The 14,317-nt window shown below is 44.6% G+C and overlaps 1 protein-coding gene across 1 annotated transcript in view; it reads right to left on the bottom strand.

Annotated features, from left to right (window-relative positions):
* Window positions 1-1,111: 1,111 nt before the first annotated feature.
* Window positions 1,112-14,317, bottom strand: part of syndig1l (synapse differentiation inducing 1-like) — a 126,024-nt gene continuing 112,818 nt past the window's right edge. The window contains exon 4 of the mRNA XM_067991056.1: window positions 1,112-1,554. Within this exon, the coding sequence (XP_067847157.1) occupies window positions 1,396-1,554 (159 nt within the window). The 3' untranslated portion in view covers window positions 1,112-1,395. The remainder of the gene's footprint in view (window positions 1,555-14,317) is intronic.

The following is a 14,317-nucleotide window of genomic DNA, read 5'->3' as shown; positions in this document are numbered from 1 at the left end:
ATTCAGTTTAGTGCACCATTCCCCAGCATTCCCAGTGTGTAGAATGCCCCTCTGTGAAGCATTTTGCTGATAGGAAGAATTAAATATTTGTGATCTACAAGCCCATTTGAATCCTTCAGTTGGTGCAATCCTTGTTAACTCTCTCACAGGTATCCAGTGTGGTACCTGTTGTTGACATTTTGCTGAACATCAGTAACACAGTATCTGGCTGCCTTGGTAAAGCTGATATCGATGTGTGGTAAATGTCAAGAGTGAACCAATATAACCCAGTTAAACAGCACATCTCTTTCATTAATTCATATACTTAGGAAAAAAACTGATTGTGAGGGGAGAGGAAATTTTTAGATCCACTTATGTTCATGGGGGGATGGGGTGGTGGTGGTGAATGATGAAACAGATATTCCTCATTAGTTAGACCCAGAATCACCCGCTGCTCCCAATGCTCCTGTATCTGTGTTTGACAAATGTCTGAATGTCTGACAAGGAGGCTGATAATAGTCAAGATGTGATATTAGTTTTAGATGAAATCAGATATTTTTTTTAAAAGTCACCTTTAATTTTCAGAATATTCTTGAATTTCACACAATAAAACAGTATAATTGTGGAATTATAGTGGGATCCAGGCCTTCTTATTTCACCCAGCGCTTATAATGGACCAGGCATAATCAAAGAGGTAGCCTTTATGAAACTGCTACGTTAACAATGAACAGCTAATTATGGCATAATTGGCTTACTGAGAGGGAATGACCATGGGCGTAGTTTGCATGGCAACAGCAAATGGCCTATTTTCATATCATTGGCTTATCCACTCTTGCCCTAGACCAGTTATTTACATTTGTATAGCATTGTTTTTCCCCCCTTTCCTTCTACTTAAACTTGTTCTGCTTCTTCCAGCTTCCTTGATGCCATGAGGACAGGGGAGATGAGGCCATAAATTTCCCCGCACTATCATCCCCAATGTAATTCTGTGTTAGCTCAGCAGGGTGAGATGGCAACGACTGGCTTTTCCTCACCCCCGCCTCCCTCCCACAGTACCCCCGCCTCCCTCCCACAGTACCCCCGCCTCCCTCCCACAGTACCCCCGCCTCCCTCCCACAGTAAAGTGCTCTGCTTCTGGCGAGGTATCTCATGTGGTTGCCCTGTCAAGAACTGAGGAGACACTGGTGGACTTGAGGGTTGGTGACTATTGTCACTCAAAGCTCCCAGTGCAGAGGTGTGAAGCAAGTATCTTAAACCTCCTCCTTACTGGGCAGCACACATTCCCTATATCCAAAATGGCCATACAATGAATAATGCACACAATTTACTCAATTACAGGGCAATAAAATCAGATAATTGAACAGCTGAAGAACTGTCTTTCAAAGACCTTCACATTGAGCAGACTGGAGTTCAATACTATACATGTCCTGGTTTTGACAAGTAAGCAATGAGGGCCACAATGACCCCGACGTAAACTCCCGTTCCAATGGTGATGGAGAGTGCTGCTAGGAACAGGGCTCTTCGTGATGCTGAGGTTGCACGCTGATAGTCTCCTTTCGCAATAGCTTTGCTTGTCTGTAATTGAAAAAGTCGTTTGTTACTACCAAAATTAGCAATTCTAATCATGAAGGTTTTAATGCAGTCTCATCCAGGGTTAGTGAGTGTGTGCCAACCAGTTAGAAAAACAATAGGCATTTGAAGGATGAACTATTGCCAAACATTGTTAATGACATCTCACACTATCCTTGGCACAAACATTCCATCACGTAACCATTCATGCAGTCATTCCAACTTCACACTGCCATTAACACGGATGCTTCAAGCTGCCAGTGACACACAGTCACTTCAACCTCACACTGCCAATTCTCGATTCAAATTACTCTTAACTAAGAGCCATTTCCTGTCTCTGTGGAAGGACTTGACGTTGACCCAGTTCAGACAATGTCGATTCCATAAACATCTCTTCCCTCAAAAGAAAATAGTGCCAATGAATGAGCAGAGGGACAAATGTTCTTCAGCCTCCATATTTGTTTGTACATAACAGTTTCCTCCCATCATTGGATGAGTTGCTGCCATTTATGTGGGAACCGCAGCAACAACAGTGTAGGACATTGATTTACATATCGGGACAGCCGAGTGTGTTGTTCACCGATTTAATGAAAATTGCATCAGGTGGGCATTGGCTGTATAAGGGGGCACCAAGTTGCACCCCCCCCAACCATTTCCAATGCCAGCCGCTCATGTTTCAGGTAAGAAACGGGTGGGTGACAGTTGAAAATCAACCCCATACTGTGCTAGCTGCACCCAATTTTCAGAGGTAAGTTCATTATCATATTTTTGCATACCTCCCGGTGCAGATTTGGACATATGCAGGGAGTGGAAGATTGTGTGTGAGTGAAATTTAAAGGGGAGTAACAAAAATTCACAATCATTGGAAAAGCTTAAAAGGCATCTCAACCCATTAAGACACCATTGCCACGGCTGAAGTAGGTGAGGGTTAAGAAGTGCCCTGGCAAAACTAAAGGTACATTACAGAGCAGCCCAGCACTGGACCCTGTTTGATGACTTTTGAAGTTGAGATGATGCTGCATGAGGTATTTCCGAGGAAGCATTTCCGTGGCATAATCCTCATAGGTCAGTGTTGCAGCATGCCTGCAAGGAGACAAAGCCGTTTTAGGCCACAGCTAACCACCACTGTCAATGCATGTGACAGCCCCTATACTGCATCGCCACTGCAGGTACCCTTGCAGTACATGACAGGGTTCAGCATCAGTTGGTTTTGTGATGAGAAAATTCTATGGGATCAGAACGTGAAGACAAAGGCTGGGAATGTCTTTGGAGCTGCTCCAGCTCCTGCTCTGCCGCTATAACTTTTCACCCAGCTTGGGAAGAAACCTTTTGTCAGGAGTGCAGTTTCTTTTGGACTGCAGATATACTGGAGCAAGTACACTTTTCCAGCACCTTGCTTTTTACGGAGTGAGCATTGACATCACTGTGTCAGCCGATGAGTTGGAGGCGGGCTGGGACTTACAGCAGGACCCACAGCAAACAGCCTATTTACTCAGCAAACAGTAGAGTCTATTTACTCAGTAAACAGCAAACAGAGTCTATTTAAACAGAGACTCTATGAACTACAGCAAACAGAACTTATGACCAATACTGCAGCAAAATCTGCTGATAAAAAGCAGGGTTATTTCTCCAGCAAAATGCAGTGAGTGGAGGATAGTTACATAATACAAATTATGTGTGTAAAATCAATCCCAGTCACTAACAGCAGTGCGATCTCCTGGAGTGATTGACGGGGGAATTACCCTATCATCTCCATTCTGGCCGTGACTTGTGGTGTCACTATATGCAGCCTTTTTTATGTCTCTCTTGCTCGTATTGGCAGCAGCAACAGTTATTCTAACTTCTGATCTTTTCACACAATTACAGTTTATCTAATTTACAAATCACAAAGAAAAGATGCCAGCAATGTAACCCCCTCCCCTATAAATCATTGACAGGGCATTCCGGTGCCAGGTTACATGCAATAAAACGTAACCACCTCCTGTCAACAGAAACATGAAAGCAAAATAAAAACACAATGAAGAACTTTGAGAAGAAATGAAGTATCTCATAGATAAACTTTACCTAGGCAGTTTCACTCACTCTGTTACAGTAACAACTAGGTCCATTACAGTATAATTGATTCAGATTGTTAATGGCTTTTACACCATCTGTCACAATGTGTAACAATGTCTAACAATGAGGTCTATAATAGAGCTATCAGCTCATCGCATATTGTAATATATTGAAGTTGACTCAACCTGTTCTTTGGTCAAATAGACAATTACCCAGTTCATACAAAAAAAGACTCGAGCAAATGGAATTGATTTCTGTACTTAATGGAGAAGCCCTGCTGAGTTGACTGCTGAAAGATCTATTCAATGTTCTTCCTCACTGCTGACATGGATATTTTATGTAGTTATTATGCAAACATATAACATCCTCAAATACCTAAGCACGGAAAATCAGAGTTGACCAGACTGATTGTTGTTGACCAGTATAATTTTTATTGAAAAATATATATTTTATCCCTCTCTCAGTTAGGAGGCAGGGAAGGCATCCTACTGTCAGGCATCTGCCAGTGACACTCTGAAAATGGTCATTTGGAGATGCACAGGAGCAGCTGAGGTTGATGGTCCTTCTGATATTACTTACCATTCTGATCTCTGTTGAGTACCTCACCACATGGCATCACTATGTGACAGACCATGGGTGTGAACATCCATCCAACACTTTGTTTTGCTGTCCTTTGATGTTCCAACATGCTAAGCCACAGAAGTCCTGTAGTAACAGCTGTGACCTGTGATGATGAGGGACGAGTATGGATGTGCACCAACCTCCCCCTGGTTGGATTGGAACCAAGCTTTGGACTCAACTGTTCAATCCTGACCCTTTAAAAGAAAGCTCAAAAATGTTCTCACTGATACAAATGATTGACAAAAAATTAGAGGATGAGTTTTCTTCATGCAGTCAATAGGTCAAACAGGGGTGTCCATTGAGGATAGATTTGAGAATATTGAAAGATTCTCTTTGAGCACTTCAAGCCAACCTACTATCAAGACTCAGTGCTTTCATGGCAGTCTTTCAAGGACCTTATGGTGGGACCTATCACATGATATTCTACATGTACATTCTACAGAGAAGCCTACAGAATTGGTCAAGAAATCCTGCAGCATCTATAAAGGAACATAGTGGGTTACGAGGGATTATTTTGAGAGTTCACTGCTGTTGTGGATGATCAGAAAATGGTGGGCAGTTCGTGCTGAATTCCCAATGTGCACTATTGGTGTAGGAGGCTCCCCATTGGCAATGTGGGCCTCATAAAATTACCCCTCTGAGTTTTCACCAGGAAATCCTAGAGTGTATATTGGGAAAATCTCAAGTGGCTGTAGTGGGCAGACTGAAACTTTACATTATGAAAAGCCTTCAAGTGTCAGTCAGTCAACTGGGTGCATCTGTTGGGGAAACCATGGCAACAGTTCATCACGAGAAGCCTAGAGTGATTCTTGGAACAAAGGCCACCAAAGAAAGGCCTGGGAGGAGGCAACATTAGAAAAGGAATCTGGAAGGGGAAGTCATTACTAATCTTGGAACAGGAACTTACCATCAGGGAGGCCATGGATGCTGGACACAAGTAGGCAAACTTTGTGACAGGGGCATAATTTTAAGTAAGTGGGCTAGTGTTAAGGCCTGTATTGAAGTTTGGTGCACTAGAATTAGCTGCTTAGACAAAGGGATTTTGGTGTAATTTAGATTGTAATAGTAGAGAGAATTAGAGAGTGATTTTGTCAATCTGCTTTCTTCATGTAGTAGATTTGATGGTATTGGGCTGGTTGAAATATAATTAGAACAAGCCAATGACAAAAGACTCATTACTACCACTTAAAAGTGAAATAGTGCAGATCATAGTAGGTACAGCACAGGAGGAGGCCATTCTGCCAATCGTGCCCGTGTCAGCTCTTTGAAAGAGCTATCCAGTTAGTCCCATTCCCCTGCTCTTTCCCCATAGCCCTGTAAATTTTTTCCCATCAAGTATTTATCCAACTCCCTTTTGAAAGTTACTATTGAATCTGCTTCCTCCACCCTTTCAGGCACTGCATTCCAGATCATTACAACTCGCTGCATTAAAAAAATGTTTCCTCATCTCGCCTCCGGCTCTTTTGCCGATCACCTTAAATCCGTGTCCTCTGGTTACCGACCCTTCTGCCACTGGAAAGAGTTCTCCTTATTTACTCTGTAAAAACTATTCATGATTTTGAACACTTCTATCAAATGTCCCCTTAACCTTCTCTGTTCCAAGGAAACAACCCCAGCTTCTCCAATCTCTCCACATAACTGAAGTCCCTCATCCCTGGTACCATTCTAGTAAATCTCTTCTGCACATTCTCTAAGGCCTTGACATCCTTCCTAAAGTGTGGTGCCCAGAATTGAACACAATACTCCAGCTGAGGCCCAACCAGTGTTTTACAATGGTTTAGCATAACTTCTTGCTTTTGTCCTCTATGCCTCTATTAATAAAGCCCAGGATCCCATATGGATTTTTAACAGCTTTCTCAACTTGTCCTGCCATCTGCAAAGATTTTTATATGTGCACCCCCAGTTCTTTCTGTTCCTGCACCCCCTTTAAAATTGTACCATTTAATCTATATTGCCTCTTCTCATTCTTCCTACCAAAATGCATCACTTCACAATTCTCTGTGTTAAATTTCATCTGCCACGTGTCTGCCCATTTCACCAGTCTGTCTATGTCCTCCTGAAGTCTGTTACTATCCTGTTTACTACACTTCCGAGTTTCGTGTCGTATGCAAACTTTGAAATTATACCTTCTATAGCCAAGTCCAGGTCATTAATATATATCAAAAAGACCAGTGAGCCTAACACATTACCTCCCCCCGCTCCCACCTCCCAATCTGCCCTGCCAAGCCTACTCCATCACATCACTTCTCACACCCACTTAAGGCTCAGTATCAACTTACCTTCACTTTCTGTGCACTTCCTCACCTCCCCATTTGTGAACCCACCCCAATCCTGATGCAATGTGAGGAATCTGTCTGATGCTCACCATCTAATGCATCTGTCTCATTGTCAGCCTCACCCAGAGCAATGCATCCATTGGGTGACCCGGTTGCCCTCACTCACTCACACGTCTGTTCTTTCTCCCTTTGTAGAAGAAGAGAGCGTAAAATGCATGGGAGAGGAGTTGGACTGGAGGGGGGGGTGGCGGCTACCACAAATAGTGGCCCTGACAGAGACGGAGGAGGAGGTCTTGGATCTGAGCCAAATGGTCGAATGCCTGGCAGTCGAAGATGCAAAGACTGGCACCCCGCAAACATCTGATGACAGAACTTTATCATCTCTCACATACAACATGAGTTGATGTTATCAATGATTGACCTGTTGCACACCTCAGTATGCTCATTGCAAAATAACTTTTGCGATGATGCTTAATATTGCTGTGTATTCTCTTCTAGGGCCTTCAAGGACACACGACCTGGAAGAGGGTCTTCCCTCAGAGGAGCTCCATGCCTCTGAGGGTGCACCACCACATCATAGCAAGCCATGGACCAGTGCAGATGCTCACACCACGGTGGGTCCTAGTAGTCAAGTTAGTTGGGTTGTCATCTGGTGATTCACCACTCACAAGTGAGCACGAGCAGACACTGGTGTCAGGGGCAGCTGTGGAGAGTCTGTGTCGATGGGCGCACACTTCTCCAAGCTCTGCTCAGCTGCTGAACCCCGGGGGCCATCGTTGAGAAGGAGAATGATAGAGGTACAGATGCACCTTTGCGATGTATTGGAAGACGTGCCACGGTCACTTTCCACAATAGCAGAGAGGATGGAGGAGTCCACCTCCAGCATTAGTGAAATGGTGGCACAGGTTAAGTGTGGTAATGTCTGTGATGGAGAGAATGGCAGCCTCCAGTGACCTTCAAGCATGGCTCACAAATGAGTCCATTCAGGCCGTGCGGACTCAAGGTGAACAACATTCTGCCGCCTTAAACTGACAGACAGATACTTTAGCACTGGCCTTACAAGGCATCACAGATGTCCTGCAAGCTGTTGTCCAACAGAGTGGTAGGAGTGATGTGGTCGTGGCCCTGGAGAGGGATGATGGCGAAAGTGGACATGAAAGTGGGGACTCCACTCAAAGCGCTCCCACATTTCACCCGTTGCCCCCCCCACCCCCCAATAAGTACCCACAGTGCTGCCTCCTGTCCCGATGGCTGAATCTGCCCCTGCACTGGTGCAGGTGCAACAGTCTTTGGTGGGGTCCTCAAGGGCTCCAAAACCCAGAGGGTGTAGGCCGAGAGCATCTCAGCTATCAGGGCAGGGATCTGAGCAACCTACCGCTGCCTCTGCTGAAGCCACAGGGGATGCACCACGCAGAAGCCATAAGAAGAGGAAGGCGAAGATTTTGTGATCACCAAGGGTATGCACAAGGGTGTCTGACAGAATGTCATGTTTTTCATTTCTCTTTGATTTTTTACATTCACATTAAATGTCATACTTGTCACCACCACTGCCATGTCTTGTCCATTCTTGAGTCCCTTTTGTGAAAGCGTCCTTGCACGTGCCTCATCATAAACGGTGAGACTTGATGCCACCCATTGGGCGCGTTTACAATGGGTGTATGTGTGGTTGAAGGTCTGTTTTGTGCAAGCAGAGGGTGGGGGTCTGGTGTTGGTAGTGATGGTTGTTCCAGGTGGTCTGAGTAGTTCACTATCTTCAGTTTGCAGATCTTCTGATAAGAACCTATTAGATATGAGTGACTCCCTGGCATCTCGAGCAGCCATCTGTGCTGCTGCTCTGCTGATGGGTTGCCCATCTTCATCTTCCTCCTCTTCTTCAATGTTGCCGGCAGATGATGATGCTCCATGAGCGCATTCGAGCTCCTCCACCTGTAACCCTCTCAGTTGAGTGATGTTGTGCAGGACACAACTCATGACTATTATTCTACACACCCTCGCTGGTGAGTACTGAAGGGCTTATCCAGATCGATCCAGGCACCTGAAGGGCATCTTCAGCATTTCAGTGACAGAGCTGGTGGTGATGTGACTGTTGTTGTACCGCTGCTGTGCCTCGTTGGTGGGGTTTCTCACAGGTGTCAGGAGCCACATCTGCAGGGGGTTTCCCTTGTCTCCAAGGAGCCAGCCCTTAAGTCTGTCTCGTGTGTGGAAGAGGCCGGGATGTCGGACTCGCGCAAAATGAAGGAATCACGTCAGCCACCAGGGAATCTGACTCAAACCTGCAGAAACCTCCTCCAGTGGTCGCAAACCAGCTGCGCATTGATGGAGTGACATCCCTTTCAGTTTATGAACAGTCCTAGCTCGTGTGTAGCTCCTCAGATTGCTATGTGTGTGTAGTTAATTGTGCCCTGTACCCGTGGGAAGCCAGCCAGAGAGTTGAAACCCACTGCCCTCTCAGTCTGGCTGATGTCGATGCAGAGGAAGTTGACGTAGTGGGACGCCCTGGCAAACAAGCCATCCATCACCTGTCGTATACACTTATCTGCAGACAACTGAGAGATCCTGGTGATGTCACGGGTGGCGCCCTGGAAAGATCTGGGGGCAAAGAAATTGAGGGGCAGTGGTGACTTTAACTGCGACGGGCAGTGCTTGTGCGCCAGGCCCAGCCGGGAGCAGCTCTGCGTGAAGGAGAGAGCAGATGTTTGCGACCACCCGGTGACTCAATCTGAGCCTTCGTAGGCACTGCTCCTCAGAGAGGTCCAGGAAGCTCAGCCTCTGCTGTACACCCTCTCGTGGGTAGTGCCTCCTGCGACCTCCGCCCCTCCATTGGTCCCCTGTCTGCTCTTCTGCAGGTCCTTGTGACACACCTTGTCTTGTGGAGCTACAACTTGTGGAGCTGTGCCTCCTCCTCAGGTGCACTGTGGAATAGATCTATTGCCCCCCCCCGCCCCCCTCCCATCTTGATGTTGTCAGTTTGAGAGGGTCCAAAATGTAGGTAAATTTGTCTGAACTCAAGAATTCTGAGTGTGAACAAAGAAATCTCAGTCTAAACACAAAGAACTCCCAGTCAAAGGGAGAGAACTGAGAGAACTGATTGCCCTGCTGCAAAAACTCACCTTTTCTTCACATGTGTTTAAAGGTCCAAATGAGGGTTGGCTGCAACTTGCCTCTGTTTCCATGGCGTGATTCAGAGGCCACAGGAGACACATTAAAGAGAAGTTAAAATCGTTTGTGTAAAACAATACACAAAAAGTTAATCACCTTAAGTGGTTTAAATGCCGAAATTGGCCCTTTAAATATCGGCCCGCCAGTTTTAAGTGTCAGCAGGACTTTTGGGTTTCAGAAGCGTGCGCGCAACCAAATGCGTTTGGGTCAAACCGGAAGCCGCCCCGTTGGAGCTGGGATACGGTCCCGCTCCGAAAACAGAGAATTTTCACTCCCCATCTGCCCCCAACCCACCCATTCTTGGGGGTTAAAATTTACCCCCATGTCTCCATTATTATCTAATGTTTATAGTGCGTCACGGCACTATTGTAGAAATACGGAGTCAGCAGATGGTGTTTGACCTACAGAGTAATTGATTGACCTGTGAGCACAAGTTTGTTTGGGATACAGCTGATTTTAATATGTGATTATAGGTATATAGGTAGCAGGGTAACATGTCTAACAGGATCAGGATCAGGATCTAGAGAGTAGATAGAGAGAAACTGTTCCCATTGGCGGAAGGGTCAAGAACCAGAGGACATAGATTTAAGGTGATTGGCAAAAGAATCAAAGGTGACATGAGGAAAAACTTATTTACACAGTGAGTGGTTAGGATCTGGAATGCACTGCCTGAGGGGATGGTGGAGGCAGATTCAATCATGGCCTTCAAAAGGGAATTGGATAAGTACTTGAAAGGAAAAAATTTGCAGGGCTACGGGGATAGGGTGGGGGAGTGGGACTAGCTGGATTGGTCTTGCATAGAGCAAGTGTGGACTCGATGGGCTGAATGGCCTCCTTCCATGGTGTAACCTTTCTATGATTCTATGTAGTTGATGGAATATTCATGGAGCAGCTGGACAGCTCAATGGGCAGTGTCATGCAGTTTTGGAAGCCTTCTCATGTAAATCTTTTGTCAGGTTGCATTGTTTAATGTCTTACTTAGTGTGTTATAATTTTATAATTGCACCATTGTATCTTGTATTGCAACTCTTAAATAAACTGTTATACTTTAATCAAACCACCTGCAAGTCTTTTTGATTAAAGGCCGGACCGCAAAGTAAGAACTTACAGAACAGATCCTGTCTTACAGCTGCTGAAATAATGTAGGGTTGCTCTAGCCTGGAGATGTGCCATCTGCACGGTGAATGCTTGGCATCGTCACTTGCAGCAGTAATGAAGAAAATAACAGCACGAAAGAGTGTCAAATCCCCAGGACCAGATGGTTTCCATCCCAGTGTTTTAAAGGAAGTAGGTGAGCACATTGCAGATGCCCTAACTATAATCTTTCAAAGTTCTCTAGATTCAGGAACTGTCCCTCTAGATTGGAAAATTGCACATGTCACTCCGCTTTTTAAGAAAGGAGAAAGAGGGAAACCAGGGAATTATAGACCAGTTAGCCTAACATCTGTTGTGGGGAAATTGCTGGAGTCTATAATTAAGGATAGGGTGACGGAACACCTCGAGAATTTTCAGTTAATCAGAGAGAGCCAGCATGGATTTGTGAAAGGTAGGTCGTGCCTGACAAACCTGATTGAATTTTTTGAAGAGGTGACTAAAGTAGTAGGCAGGGGAATGTCAATGGATGTTATTTATATGGACTTCCAGAAGGCATTTGATAAGGTCCCACATACGAGACTGTTAGATAAGATGGAAGCCCATGGAATTGAGGGAAAAGTACGGACTTGGTTAGGAAATTGGCTGAGCGAAAGGCGACAGAGAGTAGGGATAATGGGTAAGTATTCACATCGGCAGGATGTGACTAGTCAAGTCCCGCAGGGATCTATCTTAGGGCCTCAATTATTCACAATAATTATTAACGACTTAGATGAAGGCATAGAAAGTCTCATATCTAAGTTTGCCGATGACACAAAGATTGGTGGCATTGTAAGCAGTGTAGATGAAAACATAAAATTACAAAGCGATATTGATAGATTAGGTGAATGGGCAAAACTGTGGCAAATGGAATTCAATGTAGACAAATGTGTGGTCATCCACTTTGGATTAAAAAAGGATAGAACAGGGTACTTTCTAAATGGTAAAAAGTTAAAAACAGTGGATCTCCAAAGGGACTTAGGGGTTCAGGTACATAGATCATTGAAGTGTCATGAACAGGTGCAGAAAATAATTAATAAGGCTAATGGAATGTTGGCCTTTATATCTAGAGGACTGGAGTACAAGGGGGCAGAAGTTATGCTGCAGCTGCACAAAACCCTGGTTAGACCGCACCTGGAGTACTGTGAGCAGTTCTGGGCACCGCACCTTCGGAAGGACATATTGGCCTTGGAGGGAGTGCAGCGTAGGTTTACTAGAATGAAACCCGGACTTCAAGGGTTAAGTTACGAGGAGAGATTACACAAATTGGGGTTGTATTCTCTAGAGCTTAGAAGGTTAAGGGGTGAACCTGATTGAAGTTTATAAGATATTAAGGGGAACAGATAGGGTGGATAGAGAGAAACTATTTCCGCTGGTTGGGGATTCTAGGAGTAGGGGGCACAGTCTAAAAATTAGAGCCAGTCCTTTCAGGAGCGAGATTAGAAAACATTTCTGCACACAAAGGGTGGTAGAAGTTTGGAACTCTCTTCCACAAACGGCAATTGATACTAGCTCAATTGCTAAATTTAAATGTGAGATAGATAGCTTTTTGGCAACCAAAGGTATTAAGGGATATGGGCCAAAGGCAGGTATATGGAGCTAAATCACAGATCAGCCATGAACTTATCAAATGGCGGAGCAGGCACGAGGGTCTGAATGGCCTACTCCTGTTCCTATGTTCCTATAGTCTCAGAATAAGGGGTCGCCCATTTAAGAAGGAAATGATGAAGAATTTCTTCTCCCAGAGGGTCGTGAATCTTTGGAATTCTTTACCCCAAAAAGCTGTGGAGGCTGAGTCATTGAATACATTCAAGGCTGAGTTAGACAAATTTTTGATCAGCAACGGAGTCAAAGGATATGGGGAAAAGGCGGGAAACGGGAGTTGAGGTAAAAATCAGATCAGCCATGATCTCATTAAATGGCAGAGCAGGCTCGAGGGGCCGAATGGCCTACTCCTGCTCCTATTTCTTATGTTATGTTCTTAAATGTTCTATTCTCCAGCAATATTCTCTCTCGCCTTTATGCACATTCACACAATCAGCAAGAAAAGTAGACAAGGAGCATAATGTTTGTTGAATAGGAAATAGTTGTGAACATTTGGGGCGGAGGGAGTCTTGAGCCTCTCACTTATTTTCACTTTTTTCACTCAATATGAGAATATTTATGATTGTCAAAGATTCCCTTACCTATTAACTCGATGTCCTCATGCAGCACAATTTACACTTTTTCTAAAGTGGATACTTAATTTTGAATAATTCATGATCGACAGAAAAATGTGATCGAATGTTTTAAATGTACAAGTGCAACGTTTACCTAAACCAAACAGGACGGTTTGATCCCTGTCTGTGCTGAATTAATTAACTTCACTGTGTCACAACGGGGTCATCATAATTGTCCTCAATTACTCTGGGCCGTGGAAGGAGAAAAGTGGTCTTGATTACTGCCCAGCAACAACATATATGTCTGTAGAGGCCAATCAAAGATAGGACAGGACCTGGCTACGGCATCCCTCACAGGCAAACGCCCACTGCCATGCAGAAATGAAGAAATAGAATTCACCTGGATAAGGTACAAGAGAGCCATAGAGAGCCCTGGACCTGTATTCCAACACGAGTCTTTGCCTTCAGGAGAAAAGAGAAGGAAAAGGGGTGAAAATTGGAGGGTGAAGAAGAAAAATATGTAAGTGCCCATCCATTTCCTTCATATTAAATTGAGGGTTTGCACTTGACTGACAGAAGACATTCAGATCTTGCAGCCACACATAGAAAACGTTTAGTCGGTTCCTGGCTGAGCTTCTATGTGCAACTTTTTTTCAAAAGTGAGGAGGAAGAGGAAGGGGAAAAGGGAGGTGAAGAAAGAAAAGGTTTCCTGGAAGATCCTGCAGTAGTCAGCCGAGTACAGAGCACCTCTGTAGGAAGAACGTTTAGAATGAAAGTAAAGAAAGAAAGAACTTGCATTTATTTCACCATCTCCGGACGTCCCAAATGCTTCACAGCCAATGAAGTACTTTTGAAGTGTAATCACTGTTGTAATGTAGGTAAAGGTAGATGGGAAACAGGTGAAATAAATAGATTCTACAGCACAGAAAGAGGCCAACTGGTCTATGCCGGCGTTTATGCTCCACACGAGCCTCCTCCCACTCCTCTTCATCTAACCCTATCAGCATATCCTTCTATTCCTTTCTCCCTCGTGTGTTTATCTAGCTTCCCCTTAAATGCATCTATGCTAGTCGCCACAGTTACTCCATGTGGTAACGAGTTATACATTCTTACCATTCTTTGGGTAAAGAAGTCCTGAATTCCCTATTGGATTTATTGGATAATGTCTTATATTTATGGCCCCTAGTTTTGGTCTGCCCCACAAGTGGAAACATCTTCTGTAGGTCTACCTATCAAACGCCTTCATAATTTTAAAGAGCTCTATTAAATTGATTGAAATGAATTAACACTGCTCCCTAACAACCTTCTCATCCAAGTGAGACTGTAAGCTCTACGATGGCTTTTCGGCCTTGCTACAATTCTAGAATA

The sequence above is a fragment of the Heptranchias perlo genome, chromosome 10 (assembly GCF_035084215.1).
Source record: "Heptranchias perlo isolate sHepPer1 chromosome 10, sHepPer1.hap1, whole genome shotgun sequence".
NCBI classification, from domain to species: domain Eukaryota; kingdom Metazoa; phylum Chordata; class Chondrichthyes; order Hexanchiformes; family Hexanchidae; genus Heptranchias; species Heptranchias perlo.
Note: the sequence above shows the minus strand (reverse complement) of the source record. Positions and strands in the feature narration are given on the sequence as shown.